Source organism: Myxocyprinus asiaticus, chromosome 35 (genome assembly GCF_019703515.2).
Source record: "Myxocyprinus asiaticus isolate MX2 ecotype Aquarium Trade chromosome 35, UBuf_Myxa_2, whole genome shotgun sequence".
In the NCBI taxonomy this organism is placed as follows: domain Eukaryota; kingdom Metazoa; phylum Chordata; class Actinopteri; order Cypriniformes; family Catostomidae; genus Myxocyprinus; species Myxocyprinus asiaticus.
The window spans coordinates 1,829,016-1,846,455 of record NC_059378.1 but is presented as its reverse complement, the minus strand read 5'-3'; the positions used below and the strand labels follow the sequence as shown (position 1 = coordinate 1,846,455).

The 17,440-nt window shown below is 39.6% G+C and overlaps 1 protein-coding gene across 1 annotated transcript in view; it reads right to left on the bottom strand.

The window, feature by feature from the left end:
- Positions 1 to 6,430: 6,430 nt before the first annotated feature.
- Positions 6,431 to 17,440, bottom strand: part of pcdh17 (protocadherin 17) — a 110,274-nt gene continuing 99,264 nt past the window's right edge. The window contains exon 5 of the mRNA XM_051672193.1: positions 6,431 to 11,793. Coding sequence (XP_051528153.1) covers positions 11,090 to 11,793 — 704 coding nt within the window. The 3' untranslated portion in view covers positions 6,431 to 11,089. The remainder of the gene's footprint in view (positions 11,794 to 17,440) is intronic.

Genomic DNA, 17,440 nt, shown 5'->3' with positions numbered 1-17,440 from the left:
TGAGTGCATGAAGAGTCCAACATACCACACTCGTTTTGACGGTTGAAGAAGTGCATCATCCATGTACTCATAGTACGCTTCTTATTGTTGCATTTTCAGTGTTAACATACTACTTGCACTACTTACACTTCAAAATGACATAGAATAGTGCAGAAGTGTGCAGTTTGGGACACACCTAAGGTGCATCTCTGGGTTCCAATTCACATGGAATAGTATGCATAATAAGGCTTAGTGCGTACTATATCATAGTACGCTCAGAATAGTACATCAAATGTGCACGGATGATAAACTTTTCCCTGGTGGATTTTCGAAGGCAGCATTTATGCAGACTTTTTTTTGTTGTTGTTGCTAATATTGCTCATAACACCATGTGCAACGGAAAATGAGATTGTTGTGCCCATTCTGTTTTGAATTTGCAAGAACACAAGGCTGGACCTGCCACAGCAGTTTTTGTGAACTGTTAATGTGAAGTGTGTAATTTTTGTGCAACCAGTGTCACCAAAATGGGATTGCAAATATAGTTATTTTTTTCAAAAGTGTCCTGAACACCCCCCCCCCATCTGCTATTGGTAAAAAAAAAAAACATAGTCCCACTCCAAACTCATGCCACTGATCAAGTCAATGTTGCTGTGTCGGGCTGGTCGGGATGCTCAAAGAAACTGCAATGTTTTGATAGCACCACAGACTCACAGTAGCTGGGTTTCCAAACACATATTTTAATGCAAATTGTGGGATGTGGAATGCTGGATGGAAACACCAAGATGCAGTAAAATCTCCAAAATGTGCACGTTCTAAACCTTAAGTAATTTACTACATTGAACAAAACACAGTTGCTTCCCCAGTGGCTACAACTTTCATTTTGCACCAATTTCCGCAGAAGTGGCGGTTTAGTTCTCTTGAACACTCTCTCTTTTTTCATTGCATTATTTTAGCAATATTAATTTTTTTTTTTTTGTTGCATCAATCAAATTTTTAACTTGGATGGAAACATGACTAGTGTTGCACTTTTTGGGAAAATCAATCAATGAATGGCTTACCTAGTTCAGAGGTCTACAACTCGACCCGGGCCCGACGAGACCCGAGAACCCAACGGGTTTCAGGCTGGATTCGGGTCAGTTTTTCAAGTAGGACTTCAGGTTCGGGTCGGGTTCGGGTTTGTAATTAATGAAAAAATAAACAGGCCTACTGACTTGTTTCGTGCATGCGCTCTCACTCACTAGAGAACGGGCGAGTTAGGGACCGTTCACACCAAACGTGTTATTGCGAACGTCTGTTCTGTTTTCCCATTATTTTCCTATGTAAACACATGCTGAACGAATGTCTTTGACTGTTGCGCCATGTCTCGCTGATTCTTCAGCATCTCGTGCAGGACCGGGGCAATTTTTAAACACCGTGTCAAGTTAAAAAGAACTTCAAATGTTCAAAAACGCATGTTGAGACACCTGCAACCTGTTTCTTCCAGTACTTGCTAGGAGAAGATATTATAAACATAGTGAGCGATTTTGGGTCGGGTTCGGTTTTATAATCTGACAGTATTGTCCGGGACGGGAAGTGTCGGGCCACATGGTCTCGGGTTCGGGTTTCATTTTAAGGCCCGTGCAGACCTCCAACCTAGTTGGCTGTGCATATTAATCTGGTATACGAGAAAGTATTTTAACCAAAAAATAAATAAATAAAAAAAACCTCTCTACATAAGTTTTAACGTGATGAATTTAGCTAGATGCTAATATTTCCATGCAAATGTAAACAGTATGTGACATAAGGGGACGCAAAAGACACAACTTTATGATGTGGATGTGTGTCTCAACACTGGCATACTCTTTTGCTGCACACTCAGATGTATGTACTTTTTTCCATGACCTGTTATTGGATACCAGAAGTAGGTGAATTGGTACACACACGTCCTAAAGAGACAGACAGCTATGTTTTTAATGGCTTTTCTTTTGAAGCGTCTTGAGCAAAATCAGGCACATAGATAGTCAGAAAGACAGACAGATGATGCACCATGCACTCTCAGGCTACAATATTTGCGAAAGGTTTGGAGATTAACCTTTTGAATGCAATATTGTGGATATGGCGCCCCTCCTCTTCCTGGGCAGATTCGAGCTCGACTTCTCTAATTAGCTGCCTGACATTTCACTTAATCCAATAAAAAACACAATTTGGCTGCTCCGTGGCAATCTGATATTGGTAATTGGAACTTTTTTCTACTGTTGTCCATCTCTGTTCTGCCGTCAGTTAATTCTGATGCCTAGGGAGATATCGTTAAAAATGTCTACAGCAAAACAAGGCACGCTTCTAGAGCGAAGGACAGACAGAGGTATTTTTCCTCATCTTGTTTAATCAAGGTCTCACCCGAGCACACTTTGCTGCCACCAAAGGCCATGAATGCAGATTTTCATTCCCTCATGCTGAGGCGTATCGGTTTTCTGCTACTTCTGTTACGGATGTTTGATGACATGGTTTTTTTCAGTACTCGAGCTAGCAGGGTGGCTATGATTACTTCCTGTGCATCTTCTTCGTGTGGTCACCTTGGCTCTCAAAACAAGGTCAATCTGTTTGCTCTTGATGAAGCTGACATCTTCATTTCCTCTCAGTCATAAATGTTTCTTCTTTAGCCTAAATTACATTTCATAGGCTGCACTTTGGCTTGAAGAGCTGCTTTTGAATACTATATAATAGGATGGAAAGACTACTAAGGCTATCTTTTTACACTAGGTTGTCAATGTCTGGTAAAGTTAAGCAGTTCTTTTACAAGTCGGATAGTGATCCTCAGTGTTTAAGCCTAGCTAGAGGTCTGTCTATAGAGTGTACGGAGGACAGGCACCCAGAGAATAAAGATCAGAGCAAAATGAACTTGGCACAGGAAAACCTTGCGTAAAAGACTTTTTTACCTCCCTCAATCCTCCCTCTCATTAATTAATACCTGCCCCCCAGCTACTGATATATACAAACAAGAAACCCGAATGAAACGCATCTGCAAATTAAGGCAAATACAACATTATTTTGAAAAAGAAATATTGTAGCACGCATTATGCATTTTCATGAAATTCTTAAATGGCTTAGAACCTGGAAAGTGAGTTCATTTTGTGTTTAATTTCAGGGGGCTACTGATATCAATGTCCAATTTAATTCAGCTGCAAATCTTTTTAGCCATGGCAATTAATAATCCCAAAGTGGGTAAAGAAGTGTCTGCGGGGGGGAGGGGGGTAACCCCCCCAATAATCAAAACAAGCAAGTACACTCAAAGACTGTACTCAAAGAGTGTCTCAAACCATAGTAGTGCGCATGCGTCGAACGTGTTCGTATTTGCTCGCAGTCAGAAAAGCATACTTTGGAAAGCAACGCGGTGGCCTGGTGCGATCCGATTCGGAATGCGAATAAACAAATTATATCCAGGCCTTAAAGACCAAAGTATACTTCGGTCCAACGCGAATGCTGAGCGTCCGCGTACAGGATCTTGTCATCAGCAGAGTGCGCGAGCACTGAACGTGCGCAGCCCGATTTTTCTTACCATGCGTCCTTGAACGCGCATGCGACCGGAGTTATTTGCACTAATTAGTGGGTCCACAAGGTGGCAACACTCACATTTTGAGCCGTTGCTGTCACAAAGAAGCGCCTAGAAGAAGATGTAATCGCTGCTAAACATCAGGAGATTAAGGTAAAAACAACAGCAGTGGATGTGCACGTCAAGAGAGCATGTGAGGAGGTCTGGAGATACCTGCATTTGTATAACTCGAGTCTGAAGGTATATAAAGACATCTTTATGGGTCTAAACTCCTGAAGAGAAAGTCTGGTGTTCCACAGCAGTCGTAGTGTGCATGAGCCAACCACCTGTGTATGCACGCACAGTAATATGGAGTATACTTTGACAGGCTAAATAAATAAATAGCTAAATAATATTAACGCCTACAATCTTATCATAAAGTGTTACCGCAATACCATATTTGTTTTGTTTTTTCATGGTTGGTACCATTGAAATACCATGGTACCAATATATGGTAGATATGGATGTCACGGTAATCATTTAGTACCATGCTATCACCATCTGATACTATCACGGTACCATGGTATTGCTGAAGTACTTTTTTTGTGTACATAAATATAGTGAAATAGATTTGGAGGTTTACTTTATCATAAAAGTGTGTACTGTAAGTTACCTTGACTAACAGATTGACTTGGCTTTGTTCTGTTCTTTGTGTCTTAAAAAAAAAGTATCTTAATTTCAAACAGTCAAAATAATATTTTTTTTTGCTGAGCTTTATGTTCTAGGCCACCTGGAACCAAAATCATTCCCTTTGTTCAAGCGAGCAAAAACAACTATCGGTAATTGGCCAAGAAAGCACCCCGCATTATGCAAAGAGGGATGATATTTACGTTATAAGCCGTGTCTGTCATTTTAGCAAAGCTATTCTCCTGTTTAAACCTGCCCTGTAGGTTCCTTTGGCCGAGAGCCTGGAGCAGATGAACGGAGCGAAGTGCCATCGCTGTGATTCTGAGCATCCTCGAGCTTGACTTAAACTGCCGCCTGCCTCGTGCCTGTCGGCAAGCTCCGCACTTTAATCTCTCTGAGTGGTGGGAATGTGAAGTAATGAGATAAATTAAGAATCATTAGCCCGGAGCTAAACTTTAAAGATGTCACCCGTGATCAGCAAAAAACACAGATTCCTTCAACCCAAAAGCAACAGCAAACATGTATACTACAGAAAACTCACTGCATATGTGGGGTATGTTATATAAATATCATCCAATTATTGGAGGGTTTAAAGGCAGAAATGTGAAGCTTATAATTTTATAAAAAACAATAACATTAATTCTTCTGTTACAACTTATTGTTTTTATTGTTATTATTTGAGCTGTAAAAGTTGGTTAAATCATTGTTTTTATAGTTGTTTTACAGCGTTACATTGTCATGGCCACAAAGTTGTAATATTGTCTATAACTTTACACAGATGCGGTTAGTAAGTGATTTTATCACACTGAAATCATATTAACACACATATTGTTTATGTCTTGTGTCTATACTATTAAAACAGTGAGTATATTAATGTTTACAGGTTGGCCCCATTTACTTTCATTGTAAGTGTCTCACTGGAACACAGATTTGTGCTTTTGTTTTTTTGTTTTTTGTTTTTTAAAGAAAAGTAGGAACGAGTCGAAATGAATTTTTGTGGTAATCAACATTATGCCACAAATGCTGTCGATTGAGTTTAACTTGTATTGAACCTGGAATATTCCTTTAAGTATCAACTAGTAAATTAGACAATTCAGTACTTAAAGGGATAGTTCACCCAAAAAATAAATTTCAGTCATTGTTTACTCACCCCTGTGTTGTTATAACACTATATGACTTTCTTTCTTTTTCTCAACACAAAGGGAGAAATTGTGAAGAAATGTTGTGCTCAGTGATGTCATACAATGGCAGTTTATGGTGACCACCTCTTCAAGCTTCAAAAGAACACAAAAGTATCATTCAGAAGTCTAATAAATTATTCCATGAGACTCATGATTGTTATGAAAGCATACGATAAGATTTGCTGAGAAACAAATGGGAATCTAATCTTTAGTGAGAATGTTCCCTGACCATTGACCTCCTGTGTGCGTTCATGATAGGACACGAGAGCGACAGTTCACTCAGCCCCCTCGTGACATTGGGGCGTTCAAGCGAAAACTAATTTTGTTTATCTAAAAACAGGTCCTCCACAGCGATAGTGACAACAGAACACAACACATCTGCACACAAATCATAGAACAGAACTTACTAAACATGTCTGAAGAGTTTGTAGAGGAAGAATTGATGCATTTCTATGCCCAGCCTTATTTTTTGGAACGGAGTACTCAGAAATCAAACAGAAACATAGAGGAGGCTACAGGCAGCCACAGTCACACCGTGTCCAAACCTGATGGCAAACGACAAGCAATAAAAGGTATATTTTCTATGGTAATCAGAGTTTTTGTCCTAACCAGCATTGACGAGCGACGGTACATTCTATTGATTGCTTGTTTTCAGCATTGCACGGGTAACTCCGTCCACTGTGAACTTGCACCGGTCCAAAAAATAAGGCTGGGCATAGAAATGCATCAATTCTTCGACTACAAACTCTTCTCTGTTTTGTGTGCAGCTGTATTGTGTTCTGTTGTCACTATCGCTGTGGAGGACCTGTTTTTGCTTGAACACCCCAACGTCACGAGGGGACTGCGTGAACTGTTGCTTTCATGTCCTATCGTGAATGCACACAGGAGATCAACGGTCAGTAAACATTTTAACTAAATAATACATTAGATTTCAGTTTGTTTCTCATCAAATCTTATCGTATGCTTTCATAACAATCATGAGTCTCATGGAATAATTTATCAGACTTCTGAATTATATTTTTGTGTTTTTTTGAAGCTTGAAGAGGTATATTGAGCATGTTGAGCTCTCTGACTTTTGATTGCTGATGGGTGTGTAATGATAACTAATTTATCTCTCCATGTCATCTCATGGCTGTCAACAATTGCGATGTTTAAGAGATCTCACTTGTGATTTTTGTTTTTCCTGCGGGACGATATTGCACAGACAAGCAGGAGGCATAGAGACATGTCTATTAATAAAAGATTTTTGTTTTTAATGTCATTTTGCTCCCAAATATATCACATAGAATACAGCCTTAGACAACAGCAGCTTCATCCACACAATGTATGCTTTGTTTCTATCAAGGGTTGCGGAAAGTGGTGCCCTGTTTGTGCGTGTTGCAAGCTCGTGTTTGAGGGGAGGGGTATGCATAAGGTCCCATTCAATTATGGATTTAAGCATTAGACTTTGATACCTCTGCCTCGATAACACTGCAATCAATCTCTCTCCATGCCTACTGAGTGTAATTAGACAATAATGAGGAAACACTGCTTTATTCTGGATCTCAAACTATATGTTGACCTCAGCAACTTATAGTCCATTAGACAGCAAATAGCTCACAGGGCTGGCGTAATAAACCATAAGCTGAGGGGCTATATTTATGCACAGGCATTGCTTGAGACCTTTCTGAATTGGGGGCCTCTTGTGACCCCGGCAGATCGCCACATGTGACAGTGGCTATTCGTAATAGTATTCCATTATTGTATACTGCCTGCTAAGTTTTAGAAATAGTATGTGAGACACATTATGCGACGATAAACATTTTAAACAGTAGGAAAAGCCATTGTTGTCACATGACCTCATCACGTTGCATCTTGCCAGTAAAAATGGTTATTTAGCATTTTTAATACAATTTTGTGTAAATCAAATTAATTACATGACATGCAATTAATCGAATTAATCACAATTAATCGCATATATCAATATTTGCAGAGAAAGGCCCCCAAATAAAGATCATTTAATATAAACAATACATAGTCCATGTTGCAATTGAATTTGTCTGTCTGTCTTGTCACATGACGCGTTCTTGCGCTCTATCTACGCTATTATTTTATTTTATTTTTGGTCTATGTACATATTAGTCAGATGGACGCTTCTGGACAATCTAACATTTTTTCAACATTATAAACGCTGCGTTTTGAGTAGAGGTTGACCGATAGTGGATTTTGCCGATACCGATAACTAAGGTGGCGGGAAAGGCCGATAACCGATTAATTAACCGTCTTATTCTCTCTATACTATGGCGGGCACAGACAAAGAGTCCAAAATGACTAAAATCCCAGATGTAGTTTATTGTTCAACCAAAATCCCAATAATAACCAGAAGAAACGAAGATTCGGTGCATAATGCGGGACTTTTAAGTATAAACAAGCTTAAAATACATAGGGGACTCTTATTTTGAAATGATGAAAAAACGATTGGAAACTATCGACATTGATTTTTGCCGATAACAGATAGTTCCAAAATGCAACTATAAGCACCGATTAATCGGTAAAACCGATATATCAGTCTACCTCTAGTTTTAGGACGTTAGAAGTAGTTGAAACACTAGAAATTTGCGAGGTGCACTGACTGTTCCCTGCTGATGTTGCTCTTTAACATTTACATTTGAATTGCTCCGATGGTAGGAAAATACTTTTAATATGAAATTAAGTACGGGTCAGGAGGTATGATTAATTGCATTGATTATGTTCTATAATTAATCATATGTGTTATATCGACAACCCTATTTAAAAATCATGGTTTATTCAGCATCACTGGTAAGATACAGCATTATGCTCAGTGTTATACTGAACATTTTAGCAAATTTAGTAGGTCATCACGGGTATTCCATGTGTACAGAAAATGTGCATACTGGGCACAGTCTATATTTAGCAGAATTAGTAATAGTTTGGTAGTATTCCGAACATAGGCAGTGATGGCACACATAGTGCAATGATAGGAATTTTGGGTCAGAACATACAGTTGTTTTAGTCACTCAAACTAGCTCTCTCAAGCACACACAAACATAAAGGCATCCACTGGTGATCGGCACACATTCACAGGCAAAAGAAATTAACAAACTTGGATGAAAAGTATAAGGAAACTAAAAACAAAGTGAGACGAAGGAAAAGCAGAGAAGTTATTTCCAACTATCTTTCTTTGGGTTAAAGCGCTCTTAAGAACCTTGAAGTCTTTTGAAGGCGCTGTTCGTGTAAATGAAACAGACTGAATCGTGGCAGTGCGCTGATGACGGAGAATCGTCTTGGTAGAAAATAAAAAGCACCCGTGTCAGACACCACGGCGAGATCTGAGACGCCAACCACCGTGCTGTGTATTGTTATTTCAAGTAGCAGTTGTGTCGAGTGTGTCGGAATGTCAAACTTGTCACTGTGTTTTGGAAAAAAATGAAATAACATAAAACCTCATTTAGATATGAACACAATGCTCCTCTTTCACTTCCTCACAAACCCTCCCCACCTTTTTGTAATCTCTAACCCAGGTACTGATATAGAAAATAAAGAAAAGATGCAAACAACAGATAGAGTCTTGGAGTTCCAGATAGAACAATGAATAAATAAATAAATAAACCTACAAATAAATAAATAAACAACGCAACAGACGTGATTGTGTCTTTACGGTAGATGAGAGCAGTTAGTTTCTCTCTAGCTGTGCAGGACGACCCGGGCACACAACATCCGCGGGCAATGCTTTCTGATGACAGAAATAGCCGATCATGAAAATGGTTTCCTTCCCCTTTGGTTTCTTACTGTTTTTTAAGTGTTGCGTGCACTTGTGGTAGCTCATTTTGGTCACAATGTGGCAAAAGTTTAGAAACATAACATCTTCGTTTATGAGGAACAGTTTTTGATTAAATTGCTGTGCATGGGAATAGTTTGAATATATTCACACTGTATATTCATTGTTTAGAAAAAGGCGAAAACAATGTCACAACCAAAGTGTAAAAATGATCTTTTGTTTTATGCATTGAGAGAGAAGAGAGAATAGGAAAAATAGATCAAGAATTGATGAATTCTGATTGGTTGAAACATAATATAATACAAGAACTCCTTGGGGGGAACCATTTTTGGTCCTTGCAAAACAAAGAGCACATTCTTCTTCCCTATGCAGTCAAGTGCACTACAATACAAATGCCCTTAAAGCGACGAAAGGCAATACCACTAAACGTTCACAAAGGACTCGATGCTGAGCGACAGGTTTAGAAATATTAAAAGAGAAAGAGATGTTTGGAAAACAAGAATTGAATGAATCCAAACAATGAAAATTATTGTAATTGAAAATTAGCTGCCCAGTTGAATAGGATTTTTTTGTACTGTAGTCGTGTGTGGCTGTTGTAGAGGTTTGTATCTTTTAGTCAAAAACAAGTGGCTCAGCTAGTAGTTTTGTATTCCTAAAACATAGCCTGTCTGAACGTACAGCAGCGAGTCGATCAGCTCCAAGCAGATAGCACATGAGAGAGAACCAAGAATTAACAGAATGGAAATTAAACTCAGAGTTTGACGACTACTAAGGCATCAGTTGCGAAGTACAATATTAGCCCATGTATATTACAACACAACCATATATTAATTTAATAAAATACACAATATAGCTCTTGTACACGTAACAATTTGGCTCAAATGCACAGAAACTGCAGAAAAAATCAATAAAAAATATATGTCGTTTTGATGTAAACACATTAAATTGAATACATTTTGCACATTAAATGATTTTGTGTATAAGTGACAATGTGAAGGGACATTTCCTTTTTTTAAATTTTTTTTGTTCATGTTTTGTGTTTTGAAATCGAAATCTTTGCAGTTTAATAAATATCTTTAACTGCATTTTCGTCCTGTGCACCTTTTTTTTTTCTACAAAATGTATAAATATTTTCATTGTTACAGTATCTGAACACTATACACAAGTTCATATATTTATATATATGTATCTATATGTATATATAGATATATCTTTTCACAGTTGAGGAAAAATGTCCCTAATATACAAGAGAGAGAGAGAGTGACTGCTATAACATAACGTCGGACACGTGGAGAGTCACTTTAAAAGTAGTGGAAAGCAGAAGACAGTTGACGGGATCACACAAAGGACCAATAATTGAGAGTAACAGGTTCACCGTTTTGGAATGTTCCATATGGACATGTGGGAGGACACATTTTACACATGACTAGAAATGACAGGTGAAGAATGGTTACATTTCATAATCAACCCCCCCCCCCCCACCCTTTAGTGTTGATATCATTTGCACTTCTTATGCTGATATTACAAAGCCATTAAAAGTTAAAGAGAGAGTGTCTCTGATCGTTTTGGGGTGTTCGATGCACCCCAACCTCTTGACTGCGATTGTCAGAACACACCATTTTTATCCACCCCTCCTAAAGTCCCTGGCCGAGAGGGGCGGTACGCTCCATCTCCGATTCAGTGACAAAAAAGACGTCACTATAGGAACAAGTTTGAAGCTGGTGGGCACTTGAAGAAGAAGAAAAGCCTGCTAGAAGCCAGACAGAGCAACTCCTAAAGAATTCCCTCGCGGCATCCAGACAACAAAACGAGAACAAACTGTTTTTTTTTGCTCATGTGTCAAAATGTCCAAGTACAAATTTTCTGTCCCATCTGTACCGCACTCTCTTAGAGAGTGCCTTGAGTGTCCATTTCTCGATGCTTATTTTGTTCATTCCAAGTGAGAGAAGGAACGTTTCACTTTCTGATGGGATTGTTCTCGTTTCCCCGACAATCCTGCAGCAGTTTGTCGATGTCTCTGACCACCTGGTCTGCGTCCATGGTGCCACGACCCATCTCTCCTCCCCCCTGCTCCAAGACACGGTCCATTTCCACCGCCGTCTCCTGGCTGATCCGCGAACGAGCCTCAGCCAGGACTTTGGCCACCGGGTCGGAGGGATGCAGGGTGGAGTAGCCCTGCTCTTTGTTCTGCTTGTTGGGGGAGACGTACTGTCCGTCTGGAGGTCCGTAATGGCTGGTGCTAGGCTTTCCCTCTGCTCCATCGGCCACACCTTTGGCCGAGGAACAGGGCGAGCCTGTATTACACCCCTTGGTGGGACTACACGAGGCCGAGGGGACCTCTTGCAACAGAGGGCTGAGTGCACGTTTGATCTTTAGGTAAGGTTTAACATTCGCCACCAGGATGGTGTGGTCCCGACGCTCCTTCCCGAACGTGCAGAATGTTTTTTTGCCATTGGGATTGCACACCGTTTCATAACTCTCAGTCTCAACGGCGACCGCTTCCATGCCGGCCGGGACGAACAGATTGGTGCGATAGTCTGAGCCCTCGGCTTGGGGAGTTCCTGGTCCTCCAGTCCCAGCTGGAGGAAACTGGGGCATCCAACAACGGTCAGAGTGACCCAGCACTCGACACTCGTCCGTGCAATTCACACAATCCTCCTCTACAAAGAAAAAGAGAGAGAGAAAGATTAATGTCAATGAGATGAACAACAGTAGTCAATAAACAGCAGCTTTATACATTTGCTGCTACTGAGCTTAAGGTATGATTAGGTTTAGGAGCAGTGTTAGGGTTTAGAGTCAGGGTTAGGTGTAAGGTGTAACTACATATGTCATTAAATGCAGGTACTTATTATGTACATACATGCTGTTGCGTTGTACGTACATTGTATCAAATGCATTAGTACATAGCAGTTAAAGACACCTAATATAAAATTGGTCCAATATGTTGTTCTGATTAAAATACCAACTATTAACAACAAAACTCTGAAACTCATTTGTGGGCACAAACAACCAGTCTGTAATTAGATTTATTTGTAAGGTTAGTGAAACTTATATTTAACATTGCTTTCAAAAAGTACACATAACATAGTAACGTTTCGGTTTATTTCGAGCCAAACGTGATAGCCTGCGGTTTAGTGAGAGCGTGAGCAATCCGAAATGATTCAAATAGGAGGTGAGCTGTCTGACTGATTAAGGCCATGGCCTTAGGTCTAAAGTGGGGCGGCACTACCCCCCAAGCACCCCCGGAAACTTCTGATACCCCCGCCCTGATTAACAGTGAAATGATCGAGGGGCACTACGCCCCCTGGACTGACAGCAAAGCGATTAATGTTTCCCCCCCTAAACATACAGGTGCCCCACCAAAGATCGCATCCTAGTACCGGCCCTGATTCAGTACAATTTTCAGACCGATGACTCTTGAATTCGATTCAGTTTGATTCGCCAGTTGGTTCAAATGATTGAGTAAAACGAACTGTATAAATTAAGCAATTCATTCACAAATGTATGTTTAGATTTATTCATTTAGCAGATGCTTTTGGGTCATTCCTACAATTCAGTCCCATTTCAGAGTGAAACTTTTGAAAAATAAAAGCACCTTAATGTTTCTTTATTAACGGGACATGTTTAAGATTTTATATGTCATCCCGCTATAAGTTGACCATCCAGTTAAATAGGCAGGGTAATGGTGGAAATAACCGTATGGACAATCAGTAAATAAATTGGCCTGTGAATAATATCAAGCAAACATAAATATATTGACATTTTAAAATGACATGTATTTTCCCTATGTCTTCATATAACAGAGCGGACAATAATCAAGGGCCACAAGAAAAACCCTCCACTATCAGTGTTAAATGACACATTTACCACAAATGAATACATGTTAGTGAGAGAATGTAATACTAAAAATAATTGATTGATAAAAGACAGAAATCCGATGTTTTAGCACTTATTTTTGTCAAAGATGATTGACATGCAGCTCTGGGGACATGAGGAAATGACACTAGTGCAATAATTGAAAATTATTTAAATTGTTACTTTTTGGCCCGCAGCAGTGTGTAACATTCTTTACTATTTATACAAAGCCTATTAGAATAAAAAAACAAATACCACAACTTGTGCTGGGGACTTAAACGTCACTGAACTGTAGAAATGTCCCTTTTATCCATATGAAGCTATGTTGAAAGTCATGGCGCCCAGTCTTTCTCTCTTGTCATGTCTAAAACTCTCTAAGCTAAGATGTGTATTTTTTGCCGTTAGGCTGACGATTCATCAGTGGCACAGCGGTGCTCCTGAATAGCGTTGCAGCAAACAGTGCGGTAAAGTTCACCACTGAAATACCACAAACAAAGTCATGAATTATATAAAAGAATGCTTCCTGCTTTCATCGTAGAGAATGGGAACCAGCTGGCTAAACGAGTGAGTTTTCCATTTGCCTGATCAAGAGGATGGCACCCCCATGATACACACACATCGTAAAGCCTCTCTCCCCAGCAGAACAACAACAGCACCGTTTTGGCAAAAAGCGCGCTGCTGCTATCATAAATTTATGTCATTGGGCTTTGAAGCTATCCCAAGGCAGCCCTGCCATATCACAGAGCCAAGTGTCTAGTGCCGTGTGTGTGTGTGTGTGTGTCTTCCCTCCTTTCATCTCAGCTCAGGAGGAACCACATTTTGGATTATTGTGGGCTGTTTCTGATGGTGTGTCAAATGGGTCCAGGATTGTGAAGAGGATACAAAAATGTATTTTAAAAATGGAAAATGAAAGAAAGGGGAAAAAAATAAGGGAACAAAAGGGAAAACATGAAAATGGAAAAACAAAAAAAGAAAAAGAAAAATGCAGGAGGAAAGAGCAGCTGCTGTCTTGAGCTCAGGTAAAACTGAGACCCAGGTTGCCCCGTGTTGGACAGGACCAACGCCATTGGTTCTATATGCATTTGACAAGAGAAGCACAGTGATTTGAACAGAACAAACAAAAGTTTTCCATCCATATTTAATAGCTCGATGATGTCTGTCTTTTGGGACCTGAAAAGACAAACAACCTCATGTATTTATGAGAGGAAATGTTTTCCATAATCTAGTGTTTAACCCAGTCATTATTCACCGTTGAAGACTCCAAGAAGTCTCTCATGGTAACAGATGATCTACTGAAAACTCAGTATCTACTGCAAATGTCTGAATATATGTGTTAATGACTTTACTCAAACTTTGTTTCGTTTTTTTTTTTTTTAGCTGCGAGCAGCAACGATATTAATCTCTCCAAACAATGCGTGATCAGATTAATAATCTTTTGCTTATGAAACTGTCAGTTGTCAAAAAGTACTACTCGCATTTGTATTTCAGTTTTCTCCCAGTTCTTTTGGCCTTTGCTTTTGTTCTCTTTTCTTTCTCTCTCAGTTCTTGGCCTTGATACGGTCATTATTCGCACCTGGCCAACATCGCTTTGTGTTTTGCCGCTGAACGAAAACGTATTTCCACAGCATGTTAAAGGTAAATTACAATAGCTAGACAAACGCAGCTTTCTTTCCTGCGTTAACATATTTTCTATTTCAGGAAGTTTGGGTAAGACATATTTCTTTTACTACATAATAGGCTTTAGTTTAAGGTACGTCACAGCCATGAAACATGATTTGGTACTTGACAGTCAGTGTCAGGTGGTTTTAGTTAAAAACCACCTTCAATTTTAAATGTGAATTTCTGCTAAAAGTACACTTTTGTGTATACTAGCATATAGATGGATTCAAATATAATATACATGAATTAAATCCACAAAACAACTATTTTGATGTCAAACAAAACAATTCAATCTTAGTTTCATCAGTCCACAAAACATTTTCCCAGTACCGTTGAGGAGTGTCAAGGCACGCAGCAATGTTTTTGTTGGAAAGCAGCTTCCTTCATGATGTCCTGCCATGGACACCATACCTGTTTAATGTTTTCCATATAGTAGACTCCTGAACAGAGATGTTAACCAGTTCCAATGATTCCTTCAAGTCTTTAGCTGTCACTCTAGGGTTCTTTTTACCTAATTTTTGGATTTTCTCCCCTTTTTCTCCCAATTTGGAATGCCCAATTCCCAATACACTCTAAGTCCTTGTGGCAGCGTAGTGACTCCCCTCAATCCGGGTGGCGGAGGACAAATCTCAGTTGCCTCCGCGTCTGAAACCGTCAACCCGCGCATCTTATCACGTGGCTTGTTGAGCGCGTTACCGCGGAGATATAGCGGCATCCACGCACAACTCACCACGCGCCCCACCGAGAGCGAACCGCATTATAGCGATCACGAGGAGGTTACCCCGTGTGACTCTACCCTCCCTAGCAACCGGGCCAATTTGGTTGCATAGGAGACCCGGCTGGAGTCACTCAGCACGCCCTGGGATTCGAACTAGCAAACTCCAGGGGTGCTACCCAGGCCCCCTCTTTTTTACCTCACTGAGCATTCTGCAGTGTGCCCTTTGAGTCATCTTGGCTGGATGGCCACTTCTAGAGAGAGTACCCATAGTACTAAATCATCTCCATTTATAGACAGTTTGTCTAACTGTGGACAGATGAATATCTAAGCTCTGCGAGATAACTTTGTAATCCTTTCCAGCTTTATGCAAAGCAACAATTCTTGATCGTAGGTATTCTGAGATCTCTTTTTTGTGAGGCATGGTCCACGTCAGCAGATGCTCCTTGTGAATAGTAAACTCATAATGTTTGAGAGATTTTTATAGGTCAACGTAGCTCTAACCCACACCTCCTACCTAGGGTTTTCACATACTTTTTCCAACCTACACTATGAATGTTTGAATGATGTATTCAATATTTACAAGAACAATACAATAATTTGTGTGTTACTAGTTCAAACAGATCCTGGCTGACCAATAAATACAAATAAAAACAACAAACAATCATACAAGTATGGATGGAGACAGGACACAGGAGTTCATAAAGACAACTAAAGTATCAGAGTGTACTTGTCCATGGATGAAAGAAATAATATGCATTGAGATGCAATCAGGTTATCTGTGCTGACGAAATGACTTTTCTGCATTCACTGAAACTGTATTTATTGTGACTGCTATTGTGTCCATAGTGGAATTGGTATCAGTGTTTACTTTCACAAAAGCGTAGTTGATTGGTTTTCTTTCTTCACGCGACATGCAATGCTCGCCGTGTATAAATTATGACCACTTGACCTTATTATCATCATTAATCATATTTGAAATTGCTCTTTCAGATGTTTCTCTGCTTAAAGGCCAAGCCATGTCATGAAAAATTATCCTCTGCAGCTCGCTCTCCAATTCCTATTGTTCCTCATTTCACTGTGTGTGTTGGGCCAACAAAAGCCCATCCCTGGGGTTTCCTTTGGTTTGTTTCTGATCTGTGGGGTTTCTGCTAACCTTGAAAAAGTTTTCAAACTGGTAAAAAAACATCCCCTACTCTAACGGTACACTGCACCTGCCTTCTCCCAGGTTCAAACTGTGGTCAACAATAGAGAGCAAACAGAGAAGTCTTCACAGGTGTCCAACCACCTTTTCAATCGTCTTGGTTTCTGAATTTTTCCCTATTAATTTTTTCCATAGAGATTTCATAAAATCCTCCCTAAAAGAGCTGTAAGCCATGAACCGAACCAAACCAACCAGCTCCGAGGTGAATCACAACATCACAACATTACAAACTTTGATTTGAAGCAAAAAAGTATTCAAAAACCAGACAGAAAGACAAAGATTAATGAGGGAATGAACTACAATCCCATGAAGCATTACAAATGATGCAATGGAATTAAAAACAATGACATTTATAAAACTATTGATTTAAAGTTGTTGATTATATTTTAAGTTTAATGCCAAATATTCAGATACATACAGTAAGTAGTTTGCGAGTGTAGGCAGACCGACTTGATTGCGTCATTTACAGTGCTTTTGCCGCAACTCTCTGACTGGTCGATCTTTCGCTTCAGGATCATGGGTAGTGTAGTTCTTCGCCAGGAATTGCACTATTAAACACGATTTTTATTTTTTAAATCAAGTTGAAATAACCTGGACCGATGGCTTCAACAGAAGCATATATACCATTGATTAACAGCATCAGAGCTCATGGTAGGTCTGTCTTTAAAGGTTTAAAAGTTATCGTTAAAAATGGATTCGCCTATGGGATTTTTACTTCCGGAATCAGACTGTTGCGCTCTATAATGAGCTATGCTATCTACATTCATTTTAAAGCTGTATACTCTATATGTAAACAATTGTCTCATTTATGTCTTATTGAATTTCTCTTAAGACATTTTAGGAGAAACATCAGGAGTTGATACGTCAATGAAAC